Source organism: Zalophus californianus, chromosome 3 (genome assembly GCF_009762305.2).
Source record: "Zalophus californianus isolate mZalCal1 chromosome 3, mZalCal1.pri.v2, whole genome shotgun sequence".
NCBI classification, from domain to species: domain Eukaryota; kingdom Metazoa; phylum Chordata; class Mammalia; order Carnivora; family Otariidae; genus Zalophus; species Zalophus californianus.
This window is the reverse complement of record NC_045597.1, coordinates 140282493-140299989: the sequence shown is the minus strand read 5'-3', so window position 1 is coordinate 140299989 and position 17497 is coordinate 140282493. Positions and strand designations below refer to the sequence as shown.

The following is a 17497-nucleotide window of genomic DNA, read 5'->3' as shown; positions in this document are numbered from 1 at the left end:
CTATTTGTTACTCAATTTGACACCTGGTGGCAAAAGGTTATATATTTTAGTTAACTTTTGGATGATGTGTTAGTATAAGAAGTTGCAGAATATTTACCAAAGAACAATATTATTTTAAGAGAATTTAACATTTTTTTCTCATTAAAAATGTAGTTCTATCTTTCCATAGAAGAGTATACTGATCAGAAAAGGAGTAAGAGGGTAAACTGGTAAGACATCTTGACAAAGGTTTATCATTGATTATCATGAAAAAATACCTAAGCTATATCATTGGTCATCAAATCACTAGTTGACCTCTAGCCTGTCACTGAGACATAGTTTGTTATTTTTTCCCTCCCTGACGTTACCATCAAAAGATAGAATTTATGTCCTATCATCCTAGTTTATTGTAATTGCTCAGCTAAATGTTTTGAAAATTTTCTAGGTACTATCTTCAAGGTACCTAGAAGATGGTAGCTTGTACCATCTTCTAAACTAGTAATGAGTTCCTCCACTAATTTAGAGACACTTATTTTATCTTATTTCTCTGGATTTAAGGGATAACTCTCTCTACCATTCTAAGAATTGACAAACACTACTATGTTCATCTTATCCATAAAATTCACCACATAAAAGTTAGTTTGCAAAAACAGAAGGTCAGTTTTTTCCTCATCAGTACAGCAATTAAATGTTTTGTATGAGATAAAGAATTATATTCTAATCCATCCCAGCATTAAGTAACCAAGCAAAGAATAGTAAATAGTAAAAAAAAAAAAAAATTTAAAAGATACGTAAATCAACAGGATTTTAAATTCCACTTCTTCAAAGAATCAAATAGCAAGTAACAAAAGGTACAATTATAGAAAGACAAGACACTAAGACAATACTTTCTCAGCCCTTTCCCCCTGAGAAGTCAGACGAGATTAGAGAATACTATAAAATTTTAAAGCAAACCATTTTAAATCTTAACAACTACTCTTCCTAAAATCATTGATTAAAAACTCTAAAACAAAAATAAAATACCAAAAGGCTAACTTATCTCTAAAACTATAAAAACCAAAACGTAAAAGGGATGTTTAATAAGATGTTCTCATAATAAAAACTTTATGAAGTACTAAAATAATAAAACTTAAAAAAAATCACCATTCTTTAAATATATAAAACAAGTCTTTCTTTCAAAGATCTTATATCACAATATCACAGATTTTCAGAAAACTGAGTCACTAACCTGTATTTCTTTGTAATAAATTTTGTTATATTTACCTTCAGATCCCATGATGAAGTGATGGATATCAGGGCCTGTTGACATACGAGGTCCTTGACAGCTTTTTTCTATTATACCTCTAGGTGTTACCATTTTTATATGAACCACCTGTTTAATACAATGCACGATGTAAATTCTACATATTTGTTAGGGAATGTTGTGCGTGTGTGTACACACATCCATCTATATTTATTAAAAACTCTACTTTTAAAGATATTGGATTAAGTGATAAATGGTGATACCCTTCAGAATTCTAGCATCTTTTAATAATTCTTAGACTAAAAATAAATTTTAAATAACTTTAAAAGAAGAAAAAAATCATTCTAAGGTTGTTATTGATTTGGGTATATTCATTCATCATCTTAAAAAAATGAAAAGCACTTTTCTTTTCTTTTTTAAGATTTATTTATTTATTTTGAGAGTGTGAGAATGAGAGAGAGAGAGAGTACATGAGAGGGGGGAGGGTTAGAGGGAGAAGCAGGCCCCTCGCCGAGCAGGGAGCCCGATGCGGGACTCGATCTCGGGACTCCAGGATCATGACCTGAGCCGAAGGCAGTCGCTTAACCGACTGAGCCACCCAGGCGCCCAAGCACTTTTCTTTAAACCAAATTTAGTCTAGGATTATCCATGTTGCAAAGAACTAAAGGACGAAAGAAATAATCAATGATATTTTAATAGGTTCATTCTTTCACTTATTTAACAGTACTGATGAATCACTATTATTCACATCAAGCTGCTTCAAATGCTTAGAATTCTAAGAAAACACTTATTCTTGCCTTATTCCCACCCTCAATTTATCTACTTTGCCCACTTAGTAGAAAAGAATGAAGTATTAATTATAATCAGGTGAAAAATGGGATGAAGAGGGAGATGTAGTGATTGAATTAAAGAGAAGAAAAGAGACATGCATGTGATACAAGTCTCACACCAGTGAGAAAGTAAGTATATTGGAAGTCGAGGGTCACGCAAAAATAGTTCCTGAAATCCAAATCAGGAAATGGTTAGGTGAAAATCCAACACATTTTTACAATAGCTTTTTGACAGATAAACAAAAACAGTCTATTTATTATTTAAGGAAATGAGCAGAGGACATTAATAAACAATTCACAAAACAAAAACTAAAAATCACCAATGAGGACATTTTAAAAAGTATACATTCACTAGCAATTAAAGAAAATAAAAAAATTAAAAAGACAAAATTATAAATACAAGGTCCAATAAAATAAAGATTCTCATAGTGCTAGTGGGAATGCCAAATGGTACAAATTTCTATGAAGCATTTTGGCAATAAAGATTCAAAGACTTGGGCGCCTGGGTGGCTCAGACGGTTAAGCGTCTGCCTTCGGCTCAGGTCATGATCCCAGGGTCCTGGGATCGAGTCCCGCATCGGGCTCCCTGCTCCTTGGGAGCCTGCTTCTCCCTCTGCCATTCTCTCTGTCTCTCATGAATAAATAAATAAAATCTTTAAAAAAAAAAAAAAAAAGATTCAAAGACTTAAAAAACATATATAAACATCTTGATTCAACCATTCAAGCTCTCTAGGAACTTGCCCAAAGAAAGTGATTAAAGATGTAGGCTGAAGAAATTACTAAAGAAGACATTTTCCCCTTTGTTTCCCACAATTTTGAAATCAAGGATAATTTAAATATTCACTAATAGGGAATTACTTTAATAAACCATGAATTATCAATAAAAGAGAATTATATGCACTCTAAAAATGATAGTGTACATTTACATTTGTCTTTGTTCATTTACAAGTTAATATATGGACAGTATAGTTTAAGGAGATTAAACACAGCATGATCCTTTTTTATATTAAAAGCTAGATATACACATGCAAGTAAGCACATTAGGATATATGCTTATAATCTGTGGTCCTTAAGGCTCTCCAAAAAAGGAATAAAATAAATTACATGCTTTAGCAGTCCTAAATGTAGCAGTCTATCACGTTTGCTTAACTATGATAAAGTTTTTAATAATCCAATACTAAAAGGATTAAATTCTCTCCTCTGAAATTGAATTTATTTGTAAAAAGAAAAATGTGATTTCTAAAATATCCTCAATTAAAAAAAAAACAGGATAATGTAAACATTTTAAGTGTTTATAATATATACTTATAATAATTCCATGCAGTGAGTATCATTATTTTACTTTACAGAAGAGGAAACAAGTTTAGAAAGGTGAACCAATTTGCACAAGGTCACACAACTAATCACTGGAAAAGCTACACATGGAACAAATGATATCTAATCCCTAGCCAGAATGCCCACAGTTACACTATTACCACACTAGCTCCCAGAACACTGGCACCAGATCAGCTAAAATGGTGTGCACATAAACCATTACAGGTTGTACTGCCACCTACTATAACATTTTCAATCAGGCTCTTTAATTCTATATAGAAAAAAAATTTTTTAAGGAAAATAAGTATAAACTCTCCTAAGGCAAAAAAGTGGCAATGATGAGATCACTTAAATAAATGGACTAAAATCTTGGGAGAGTTGAAGACTGAGGCTCCATGAAGCTTATAACATAATGTTTATATATAAGTAAGATACTATGAAGGTTCTATAAACCTTAAATATCAGTCACTTGAAAAGGAGCAACTATAAATAATGACCACAGTTGTATTTAAACTGCTTCTACTATACATAGTCAACTTTACTATAATCAAAAGGGGTATACTTTTGGGGAGACCCTACCATCCAACTCCAAAAAAGGCTTTAATCACTTCACAGTAATAGACTAATCAATTATGACATAGTAACCAGAAAAAAATTTACCAGGTCCTCAATATTGCCATAGATATTCTTCTTCATGCCCGATGCCCGAGTAGATACCCATCCTCCCACAGTGCTGAATTCCAGGGAATCTGGTTCATGACCTGTACAATAACCACTTTCTTTAAGCTGAAAAACAAAAAATGTAGTATTTTACTAGTGAAAATGAGACCATTTCACATAGCATTCAACACATTAACTCTTCACACTTTAAAATTTCCATATGTCACTGGTATTTGGACTCATTAAAACCTATATAGAAAAAGAAATACTTTTATCATGCTCATTCAAAAAAATTTTTAAGCTTTTGCCCAGTGGAAAACTTTACAAAACTAAAAAACATGGACCAAAAGACAGGTTCGCTAGCCAATCTTACTCCTTACATCCTTTGAAAATAAAATCAACTACCATCCCTACTTTTTTTTTTATCACAAAGAGACAATTTAAATACTTATGGAGATCAGATTATCCTTAAATAACTGCCAACTTCACCTAAACACTTTCAATAAATAAAGCACTTAATCTCTTGTTCTCCCTACCCTAATATAATATGCAGCAGGCCTGCAGAAAATCTAAGCAAATTGCCTGTACTTAATTCTCTCAAGGAGTCATGTGTTTTAATGTACAGCCATCTGGCTAGGTTTCCTGAATGTAATACCATCATTTATTTGTGATGCAGATCATGCATTCCTGTACATTAAATAGTCACTTGTTTCTCATTTTTCTATATTAGCTTGGCTTTGCCATCTGCACAGCACCTGAAGTTGAATGGATGCCCTTTACTGCAACACCACCAAAGCCATTCCACTGAAATCATTTTAAAGACTCAGCCATCTCATGTCAAATGGTACAGGAACCACCATCTGCACACTCACTGTCTACTGCACTCAAGCCCATCAATCTGTATTGACCATTTTGATAGTCATCCAGTTAAGCAACTGCTTCTATTTTTCAAGTAAGCCATGCAGAGATGCAGAATGTGTCAACTATGTTTGTATCTGTAAGTATGGTATAAAAGTTGTGATCCAAACTGAAAGAACCTAATAGGTTAAACATAATTTGTTAGCTTTTGCACATAAGCATTGCAAATTATTTATCTTTTCTAATATTTCTGCTAGGAAGACAACATTTAAAAAGACATCAATTATTAATAAATTATTTTCACTAAATATTGAAGGTGTTTATTTAATTTTAAGAAGTTATTAACTACTCACAAAGTAGCTTAAATATATGAATGAACAATTTAAAATGATTATCGGATTGTTATTTTATAGTTCTTCCCTAATTCCCAAACTATATTCATATTATTTACTCTCAAAAAAAGACTACTGTTACTCAATTTTTCTGAAATTAGCAGAAAAAGAAAAAACATTCATAGGGCACTTAGATGTCCTAAGCACTAAACAGGGCATTTTCACATATTCTCATAACAAAATCTCCACATAACCTACACCAAAGCAAATTAAATCTAAACTACTTCTATAAGTACATCCAATGTTAAATATACTTATAATTTGCCTCTTATGTCTTTTAGGCTACTTCATTACACCTCAATTATTAAGTGGTGACCACAAGCCAGGAATTATGTAAAGCAATGAAAATGAGGATATAAAAAGAATGAAAAAAAGATAGACAGTCCTATGCTCAAGGACCTCGACGTAGCACACCACTTTAAATCTACTACTTTGTTAAAATCTGACTAACTTCCTACTAGGTAAGTGAAGTGTAATGGTTAAGAACCTGAACTTGAAACTTGTCATTTATGCCTCCTAGAAAAATCTGCCTGCTACAATACAATAAGAAACAATTTTTGACATATGGTTAGGTGCTTAATAAATAGTATCTATGACCATATACAATCAGCCACTTTTTCTTCTAAAAGTCTGTGTCTTTGCTGTGTCTTTGTTTTTGTTTTAAAGTTTTTATTTATTTATTAGAGAGTGAGAGAGCACAAGAGCGGCGTGAGGGGCAGAGGGAGAAGCAGACTCCCCGCTGAGCAGGGAGCCCGATGCGGGACTCGATCCCAGGACTCTGGGATCATAACCTGAGCCGAAGGCAGACGGTTAATCAACTGAGCTACCCAGGCACCCCTTGCTGTGTCTTTGTTAATGCCATTAGCTGCTAGAAAAATCTGAAGAAAGGTTTACAGATTTAACTCATATAGTTAATCAAACATCCTTTTTTATTTTTAAAATTTTTTAAGATTTTATTTATTTATTTGACAGAAAGAAAGACAGAGAGAGAGGGAACACAAGCAGGGGGAGTGTGAGAGAGAGAAGGAGGCTTCCCGCTGAGCAGAGAGCCTGATACAGGGCTCGATCCCAGGACCCTGGGATCATGACCCGAGCTGAAGGCACATGCTTAACGACTCAGCCACTAAGGCGCCCCGTCAAACATCCTTTTTTAATAAAATAACCTCTCCTCTCCATCTGTATGCCATAAAACAGAGTAAGAATTTTATCTTAGGGGCACCTGGGTGGCTCAGTCGTTAAACGGCTGCCTTTGGCTCAGGTCATGATCCCAGAGTCCTGGGATTGAGCCCCGCTTCGGGCTCCCTGCTCAACAGGAGGCCTGCTTCTCCCTCTCCCACTCCCACTCGCCCTGTTTGTGTTCCCTCTCTCTCTCTCTCTCTCTGTCAAATAAATAAATAAATAAAATCTTTAAAAAAAAAAAAAGAATTTTATCTTACTTCTGTACTCCCATTCAATATTAAAACAACAAATATTTACTATGTTCTAAGCATCAGACACATCACTAAGAGCAAATCCGAAATGGCAGAGCTTGTTACTATACAGACTGTGAAAGGAACTCAAATTAACAAGAAACATAAATAAATACAGAACATTTAGAAGTGTAACGGAAAAAATTATAAGTATAGCAGGGACGTTCACCCAAGTTCAAGTAAGAGGAACTAGATTTACCCTCTCACATGAAAAAAAAAAACCCCTGAAAAAACATAAGAAACAAAAGTCTTTAAACACTGGACATGAGGTAACAAAGGACTGTGATTCCCCTGAGAAAGCAAACAAAGGAAGTGAATACTATGAATGCCCCTTGCTTATACCCCAGACTGTGATGCAGGGAAAGAGAATCCAGGCACAACTCTGGCAAACACTATGTGTGAGGTAAGGGGACTGAGTTCAAAGCTATGGGAAACCAAAGCATCTAGCATTCACAAGAGAAAGTACTGAAGAGCAGAGAGCAGCACAGAGAGAGGGCCCTGGAGACTGGCAGATGGTCCCCCTCAAGTAGTCAGCAGAGTAATGAAAAGCACACACAAGTGAGGAAACTACCCAGGATGAGAGTTAAAAGTAATCCAAGAGGATTAGAGAAAAGTACCAGCACTCATACAGGCCAGAAATCTGTTCCCACCAGGCTGACTTGGAAAATTTTTCCTTCATAAAGCATGAGATGGAACACCCAAGATGGTCATTCCTCAGTAATGAGAAATGATTAGCCTCCGATTGAGCACTGCTCTTGAACCCACCTAAAAGATCACAGAAGTGAGAACTAAAGGATCAAACTATTTCCAAATATCTACATCCCAGAAAAAAAGCTCAAGAATATTTATAGAATTGAAAAACATCCAAGACCTAACAAGATAATATTTACAATGTCTGGTACTTAATAAAAAATTACCAAGCATACAAGGAAGCAGGAAAACACAACCCATAATGAGGAAAATAATCATTATGAGGTGAATAATCAAAACCAACCCAGAACTAATACAGATGTTAGAATTAGCTGACCAGGACATTAAAACATTTATTTAACTGTATTCCATATGTTCAGAGTAGAGACATAGAAAATACAAAAAGACCCAAATTAAATATCTAGAAAAGTAAGAAATACAATGCTTGAGATAAAAAAAAAATACACTTGATGGGGTTATGAGCAGAATATACTCAGCAAATAAAAGATTAGTGAACTCCAAGACATAGCAAAAAAAAACCTAAAGAAAAAAAAAAAAGAGCATCAGCAAGTTGTGGAACTTCAAAGAGCCTAATATATGAGTAAACAGAGTCCCTAAAAGTCAGGTGGGGGAGGGAGGGTTAAATACTTGAAGAAATAATAGCCCAAAATTTTCCAAATGTGATGGAAACTATAAACCCACAAATAAAAGCAGCTCAACAAAGCCCCTGTGTAAGAAACACACACACACACACAAACTACACCAAGGTCTATCACAATCACATAACTCAAACCAGTTATAAGAAAATCTTAAAAGGAAACAGAGAAAAAAAACCCACAGAACGTACATAGGGACAAAAATAAGATTTCTTGCCAGAAACAGTAAAGTGAGACCACAGCAAAGCAATATATTTATATTACTGAAAGAAAAACACTATCAACTTATCATTCTATACTCAGTTAAAATATCTTTGAAAAAACAAAAAGGTAACCTTGAACTAATAAGGAATTAAAGCAAGACTGCAGGATACATGATTAATATACAAAAATCAATTGCTTTCCAATATACCAACAAAGAACAAGTGAAATTTAAAAATGAAAACATAATGCCATTTACATTAGCCCCCCACCAATGAAATACTTAGGTATAAATCTAACAGATACGTTACAAGATCTATACGGGAAAATCAAAGTTTTAAATAAATGGAGAGATATTCCACATTCATGGAAGACTCAATATTATCAAGATGTCAGTCCTTCCCAAATTGATCTACAGATTCAGTGTAACAAACCCAATCAAGGGGCGCCTGGGTGGCTCAGTCGTTAAGCATCTGACTTTGGCTCAGGTCATGATCCCAGGGTTCTGGGATCGAGCCCCGCATCGGGCTCCCTGCTCTGCGGGAAGCCTGCTTCTCCCTCTCCCACTTCCCCTGCTCGTGTTCCCTCTCTTGCTGTGTCTCTCGCTGTCAAATAAATAAATATTAAAAATCTTTAAAAAAAAAAGAACCCAATCAAAATCTCAACAAGTTATTTATAGATATCAATGAACTGATTCTAAAGTCTATATGGAGGGGTCCCTGGGTGGCTCAGATGGTTAAGCGTCTGCCTTCAGCTCAGGTCATGATCTCAGGGTCCTGGGATTGGGCCCTGCATCAGGCTCCCTGCTTGGCGGGGAACCTGCTTCTTCCTCTCCCTCTACTGTTCCCCCTGCTTGTGCTCTCTCACTCTCTCTGTCAAATAAATAAATAAAATCTTTAAAAAAATAAATAAATAAAGTCTATATAGAGAGGCAAAAGACCCAGAATAGCCAACACAATTGTGAAGGGTAGTTTTTTTTTTTTTTTAAGGTTTTATTTATTTGACAGAGAGGGACACAGTGAGAGAGGGAACACAAGCAGGGGGAGTGGGAGAGGGAGAAGCAAGCTTCCCACAGAGCAGGGAGCCCAATGTGGCACTTGATCCCAGGACTCTGGGATCGTGACCCGAGCCGAAGGCAGGCGCTTAACGACTGAGCCACCCAGGCGCCCCTGAAGGGTAGTCTTTTCAAACAAATGGTGCTGAAATAACTGGATAACCACATGGAAAAAATGAACTTCAATCCATCCTTTGCACCATACATAAACATTAACTCAAAAATCTTCAAAACTCATTAGAGACTTGAATGTAAACCAAAAACTATGAAACTTAAATGGGAGAAAACCTTTGTAACCTCAGGTAAAGCAAAGATTTCTGTATATGACAGCAAAACTATGAAATATGAAGTAAAAATTAAATACATTGTGGAATTCACCAAAATTAAACACATCTATTCATCAAAAGACTCTGTTAAGAGATTGAAAAGACAAGCCACAGACTGGAAGAAAATATTTGCAAAGCACAGATCTGCAAAATGACTTATATCCAGAATATGTAAAGAATTCTCAAAACTCAGTAAGAAAACAACCCAAAATTAGACAAATAACTTGAACAGACACTTCACCAAAGAAGATACATGGATGACAAAGAGCACTTGAAAAGATGTTCAACATCACTAGTCACTAGAGAAATACAAATTAAAACCACAATGAGATACTGTAACACATCTACTAGAATGACTAAAACTTAAAAGACTAACATTAACAAGTATGGAGAGGATGTAGAGAAATTGGAACTCTTACACAGTGCTAGTGGGAATATAAAATGATGCCCTCTGGGAAAATGTTTGGTAGTTTTTCAAAAAGGTGCATATATACCTACCACTTCATTTCTAGATATTTACCCAAGAGAAATGAAAGTATATGTCCATACAAGGATTTGCACATGAATGTTCATAGCAGCTTTACTTGTAATAGCCCCAAATTGGAAATAATCTAAGTGTTCAACAAGTGAATGGATAAACAAACAGTGGTATATCTATACAATATAATACTACTGAGCAATAAAAAGGAATAAACTAATTGATACATGCAACAATATGCATGAATCTCAAACTAATTACACCTAGTGAAAGAAGCCATGCCCTCAATCCCCAACCTCAAAAATAGTACATGATTAGATTTTAGTAAAATTGTAGGACAATTAAACAAATCTACAGTGATAGAAAGCAGATCAGCCTCCAGAACTGTGAGACAATATACTTCTGTTAAAAAAAACAAAACAAAACAAAAAACAGATCAATGACTGTCAGGGGTGGAGGGTAAGGGTAGGGTAGAGAAAATCATAAAGAAGCAAGAAGAAATCTTTGGGTTTGGTACAAGTGTTCAATATTATTGTAATTGTGGTGATGGTTTCACAACTGTAGTCATGTATCAAAACATATCAAATTGTACCTTTTAAATAAGTGCAATTGACTGCATGACACTTAGACCTCAATGAAGTTACTATACAACAAATCCATAATTGACATGTTAGTGACCTCCCTTAAATTGTACACATAATAAAATCAATATAATTTACAAACTAAAGAGATTAAAATGTGCTACCCAACCACTATCTTTGTGTTGTTTTAGAATTTCTAGAAGGAAAAAGTAGGATGTTTTAAGCTGGTTACCTCAGCTGATTAAGAAACTGAAGAGTACAGAAGTTTAATGAGGAAGAACTTGAAGTGGGATCAGCTGTAGAAACTACATTACAGTTTACTGGAGGCAAAAAAGAAAGTTCTATATTGGCATTTAGGGAAATGAACTAGTAGGTAAAATATCAGAAGTTCCTAGTCTAGGAAAATGTCATTTAAATTTCAAGGAAATATATTCCTTGAATTTTAATCCTAACCTTTCAAAAAAAAAAAAAAAGAAAACTTGGAAAGGTTAAAATACTCCATCAAATGCTGTAATAAAAGATATAAAATTAGAGACATGAAAGGCCAGCCTTTGTTATTAAAAAATTGCTGTGTTGATAGTGCCTCATTTAGATATAATGGAAAACTAATATGGGATTTTTACAGGTTTTTTCATTAAATACTATTATTCTGCCCACTTAAGTTCATTATAAACTATAATGATTAACAAATCCAATTACTTGGACTTATATAAAACCTTGGCTTACTGAAGATCTTTAACACTGCCTCAACTAATATGTTCAATTTCATTCCAGTTCTTAGTGCATTAAATCAAAAATAAAGATAATAGTTTAATAATTTTTTTCAAAGCTTTTCATCCAGAGTTGGCCAGTGGCATACCAATTTCATTCAAGTTTACCAAGAAATAAGGAAAAAGACAATAAAAATAAGATGGACAAGCATGTCTTATCTCTCTCTGCCCCATCCAAAGGTAGGAGGGAGGAGTCTCTGTAACTCAGGTTGAAAAAAGTGGTCAAAATAGCACCAACAAATTAAACTTCCTAATTTTGTTTACAAAAGCTGAGTTATAGTCATCTTGACCATGTCTGTGGAAGTTGGAAATACATTTTAATAATTATCTCCTTAGAATGCATGAAAGGAACCTAAAGTTTTCCAAGAATTCTTCAGCATCCTAAAAAAGTGCTACAAGGTCTCCAAGAGTTTGACTAATTCATGCGATAAGCAGTTTTCAATGAAATTAGGCATTGGGGCACCTGGGTGGCTCAGTTAAGTGTCTGACTCTTGATTTCGGATCAGGTCATAATCTCAGGGTCATGAGATCAAGCCCTGCATTGGGCTCCAGGCTCAGCGCAGTGTGCTTGAGATTCATTCCCCTTCCCTCTCCCCTCTGCTCTCCCACGCCTCCCCCACCCCGCTCTCTCTAAAATAAATAAATAAAATCTTAAAGAAAAAGAAATTAGGCATTGAAAAGTTCAATTAATAGCAAATACCAACACGTACCCAGTTGATCCAATTTATCATCAACTTCTGAGAATTCAATGTCCAGTATGTTCCACTTTGCTCTATTCTTACTTTCATTATAGGTCACTATCAGCTCTTGTCTGAATTATGCCAGTAGCCTCTTAACCACCCTTACGTGCCCCCCCATCCATCCTCCAACAGGAGCTGGCCAGAACTACCTGAATACAGACGTAAAGTGCAAACTTCTAAAAGGGGCTTTATGAGGCCCCTTTAAAATCTGGTCTCTTTGTGTTTCCCGGCTTCATCCTTTACCACCACTATACGTATTCCCACCCAACATATAAACACCAAGACTGTGTATTCTCCCATAAACACACACTAGACCTCAGCCACACCCAGCTGTCTGCAGGCCACCCAAAAGCAAAAGCTGCCCTAAAAGCCTCTGCACTTGCTGCTTCCTCTGACTGGATTGTTCTCTCCACTCCCATTTCCTTTTTTGCTGACTTTCACTCATCCTGAAGTCTCATTTTAAATGCTGTGTTCTCCATGAAAAAGTGCTCAACATCACTCGGCATCAGGGAAATACAAATCAAAACCTCAATGAGATACTTCCTCACACCAGTCAGAATGGCTAAAATTAACAAGTCAGGAAACAACAGATGTTGGCAAGGATGCAGAGAAAGGGGAACCCTCCTACACTGTTGGTGGTAATGCAAGCTGGTACAGCCACTCTGGAAAACAGTATGGAGGTTCCTCAAAAAGTTGAAAATAGAGCTACCTTATGATCCAGCAACTGCACTACTGGGTGTTTACCCCAAAGATATAAACGCAGTAATCCGAAGGGGTACGTGCACCCCAATGTTTATAGCAGCAATGTCCACAATAGCCAAACCAGGGAAAAAGCCAAGATGTCCATCAACAGATGAATGGATAAAGATGTGGTGTGTATATATATACAATGGAATATTATGCAGCCATAAAAAATGAAATCTTGCCCTTTGCAACAACATGGTTAGAACTAGAGGGAATTAGGCTAAGCAAAATAAGTCAATCAGAGAAAGACAAGTATCACATGATCTCACTGATATGAGGAATTTGAGAAACAAGACAGAGGATCATAGGGGAAGGGAGGGGAAAAAATGAAACAAGACGAAACCAGAGAGGGAGACAAACCATAAGAGACTCTTGATATCAGGAAACAAACTGAGGGTTGCTGGAGTGGAGGGGAGTGGGAGGGATGGGGTGGCTGGGTGATGGACATGGTGGAGGGTATGTGCTATGATGAGCGCTGTGAACTGTGTAAGACTGATGAATCACACACCTGTACCCCTGAAACAAATAATACATATGTTAATAAAACAAACAAAAAATAAACTCCCTAGAAAATAAAATAAATAAATGTTGTGTTCTCTGCAATACCTTCTTTGTCCAATTCCTTCCCTGCTAACCCTATCTGATGAGTCATGACACCCTGTATTCAGCCTTCACCTTGCAATTCTCACTCTGAATCATAACTGTCTATTTACCTAACTTTCTATTATAATATAAGCTTTCCAAGGTTAGGGAATGGTGTCTTATTCACTACTGTGTCCTCAGTATCTAGCTCAATGCCTGACCCACAATGGAAACTGAGCAAATCTGTTCAAAGAATGTGCTGTGACAGGTACTCCATTCATAAAGAGGACACACAGAGGGGTGCCTGGGTGGCTCAGTTGGCTAAGCACCCAACTCTTGGTTTTGGCTCAGGTCATGATCTCCGGGTTATGAGATCAAGCCCTGAGTCCAGCTCCATGCTCAGCAGGGTCTCTGCTTGAGATTCTCTCTCTCCCTCTCTCTCTTTTTGCCCCTCCCCCTGCTTGCTCTCTAACTAAATAAATCTTAAAAAAATAAAGAGGACACATAGCAATTTTGAAAATCTTAAAGGAAATAACATACCTGTCTTTCCAACTCCTGTCCTGTGATACCAGCCTCCACATGAGCTGTCAGATTGTTCTCATCAATCCAGAGGATTCGATTCTGTTGCAAAGGAAGAAAAAAGTCTCATTACCAAGAACTACTGACATTTTCTGAGGAAATATAACTTCCTAACTCAAAATAGCAAGTGGTAATACAGAAAACTAGCAAATAGGGTTACCCACACTACTACACTACCCCCGTATCCCAGACTATACAACATGACAGATACAGTAACATAAACAGTATAGTGCACAGGAGTTGGGTTTAAAACACAGACTCTGTCTTTATTCAGGGATTAGTTTGAATCAAACTCTACCTCTTTACCTTAAGCAAATTATTTAACTAAGTTTAGTGTTTCCTCATTTGTAAAGTGTGAATAGTAATACTATTCATAAGGCATAAGGGATTAAATGAGATACTGCACATAAAAAGTTTAGCATACAGGGGTGATCTCGGGTTGTGGTTTTGAGCCCCACGCTGGGTGAAGAGAGTACTTAAAAATAAAATCTTAGGGCGCCTGGGTGGCTCAGTTGGTTAAGCGACTGCCTTAGGCTCAGGTCATGATCCGGAGTCCCCGGATCAAGTCCCGCATCGGGCTCCCTGCTCAGCAGGGAGTCTGCTTCTCCCTCTGATCCCCTTCCCTCTCGTGCTCTCTCTCATTCTCTCTCTCTCAAATAAATAAATAAAATCTTTAAAAAATAACATAAAATAAAATAAAATCTTAAACAAAACAAAACAAAAAAACCCTTAGCATACAAAGTTCCTGGCATTCTGCAAACACTCTCTGCACTAGTATTAATAGTTAACGATCATATATAACTTAAGAATATCAGAAGATGCCCATTGTGACACCAGAAAAAGATACCTGCAAAGGAAGACATCTGAATATACTAAATGGCATTCCCACTTTATTTTTAATCCAAAATAGGACCAGAGGCCCTGGACAGAAATCAAAGCACACCCCCGCCTCCTGTTTAAAAAGGAACTGAGTATCATCTGGCTCAACTTACCAAATGCATGACTGCCCAAAAAATGTTTTTAACATTCGTGGTTGACCTAATTTTTCTATATATGAATCTTCATGAATTATTTTCTATTAAAAACAGACTTCTTTCCCCTATTTGGCTGAGCAATCAGGTTAACATATACACTCTTCTTTTGGATCCCAGGGAAGCTTTCTTTGCACTTTGATATGTTCAATTTCATGGCAATAACTAATACAGACAAGTCTAGCTAATAATAAAAAGGAAAGAATACAACGACAATACGAAAATTGCCTGCCTATATTTGAAATTTGAATACATACAAATAATTGCACTGCTTAATTCACAGGATTATGATAAACATTAAATAAGATGATGTATGTGAATGTACTTTTTGTTTTATGTTATATAAAACTCTCATTTTAATTATACTCTCACAATAAAACAATAGTAATTTCAATACAACTCTCACAATAAGACAACAGTAATTCTGTCTTTTGGCCCTACAGCCACTAAACAAAAGGAAGTACTAAACTAAAGTAAAAAGACAGAATTCAGTAATCTGTTGGTACCTTACAATAACTTAAAACACATCTTCTCTAGTAGGCTGGCTTTTTTTTTTTTTTTTTTAAGATTTATTTGACAGAGAGAGACACAGAGAGGGAGTACAAGCAGGGGGAGTGGGAGAGGGAGAAGCAGGCCTCCCGCGGAGCAGGGAGCCCAATGTGGGGCTCGATCCCAGAACCCTGAGATCAGGACCCGAGCCGAAGGCAGACGCTCAACGACTGAGCCACCCAGGCGCCCCATAGTAGGCTGGCTCTTGAAGTGACTACATACTTGTGCTAATTATATACCTTGCATCTACCAGGGGCCCAAACATATTTTTGGTAGGAAAAAAAATTGAAGGAGGCAGAGAAAAAAAATACGTTTATGGGTACTCACAGAAAAACCTAAAGAAAATATATAGGATATCCTATTATATCCAGTATACCTTACCCTAGACAAGTTAACAATAAGACAAAAACTTTGAGACCAGTATCTTAGTCTGAGTATTATGGTACATATTTAAGAAATACAAAAATAGAAAACTGGCGTACCTATCATATTTTGTACATACTGTATCAGAAGTACTCTGTGCAAAATCATGCATAGACATAGCTTATCAACTCCAAAGCAAATCACAATTTTAAGTACCACCCAACCACTACAATATTTAAAAGAGTTCAACATTAAAGGCAGTGAATATACAAGGTTTTTCTACACAATAAATGGTGAAAAACCTGGCATTTAAAATTCTGGCACAGAATTTTAACCATCTACTCAGTGTAAAGACTTTTATATTATCTCATTTAATCTTCACAACTACCTTCTGCATTATTACTGTCTCTATTTTACAAATTCAGTAACAGATTTAGTGGTAAATTTGTACACCGTAAAATACATAGAAATTCAAACACATCCATAGCCTATTCCAGAATAGGCTACTCTTAAGTGATCTCCTAAGGAAACTGCCTTTTCTTAAACTCTGGGATAAGGACAAAGGTTAATGGGGAACTTTACAGAAGAATAATGAAGCTGTCACCACCTGAACGTCCTGATTAATTTTAGCAACACTTAAAGTGGACACCCAGATATTACATGCCTCCTGATGTGATGTGACGAGAGATAGAAAAACACATCAACCATCACATCACATCATCTACAAGATATCCTTGCTTAAAAAAAAATTTAAAAGCTTTGCCTGAATCTAATTAGACTTTATATCTAACTTTGAGTTTAGAGGACATACAAAGCCTAGGGGAAAAGTTAAACAGCAAGATGAAGTGACACGGAAATTCAAAATATGACACATTTTATACTGCAAATAACCTACATTCTCCAAAAGTCAGTAACATTCAAAAAAGGAGAAAGAAGGGGGTTTCAGATAAAATGAGATAGGGAAACAACAAAAAGCTAACATGGGCCTTGTCTGAATCCCCATATGAACAAATGAAGTATAAAAGACAATTTTGCAACCACTGTAAAATTTGAATGTGAACTCGGTATTAAATGATATAAAGAATTTTTTAAATTTGCCAGGAAAAATAATAATATAGTGAGAAAATGTCCTTTTAAAAACAGATACATAAGAAATATTTAGTTTTAAGTAGCATAATATCAGGATTTACTTTTAAAATAGTCGAGAGGAGAGCGTCTAAGATGACAGAGTTTCATCTCATCCCAGGAATTCAGCTAGAGAGCTATCAAGTCAATTCTTAAACACCTGTGAACTCAACTGGAAAACTAAAAGGATAGCTGCAGCTCTACCGATAGAAAACTGACCACTCTCTGCAAATAGGAGGTGCAGAGAAGTGAATCCAAGGTAATACATGGGAAGATAAACTGC

The 17497-nt window shown here is 35.9% G+C and overlaps 1 protein-coding gene across 3 annotated transcripts in view; it reads right to left on the bottom strand.

Annotated features, from left to right (window-relative positions):
• The window catches only part of AGPS (alkylglycerone phosphate synthase), a 182300-nt gene that overhangs the window by 66587 nt on the left and 98216 nt on the right, over positions 1-17497 (bottom strand). For all 3 annotated transcript variants that reach the window (XM_027589240.1, XM_027589237.2, XM_027589239.1), the window contains 3 exons: positions 14108-14188; positions 4027-4152; positions 1243-1351 (listed from right to left, as the gene is read on the bottom strand). In XM_027589240.1, the coding sequence (XP_027445041.1) occupies positions 1243-1351; positions 4027-4152; positions 14108-14188 (316 nt within the window). The remainder of the gene's footprint in view (positions 1-1242; positions 1352-4026; positions 4153-14107; positions 14189-17497) is intronic.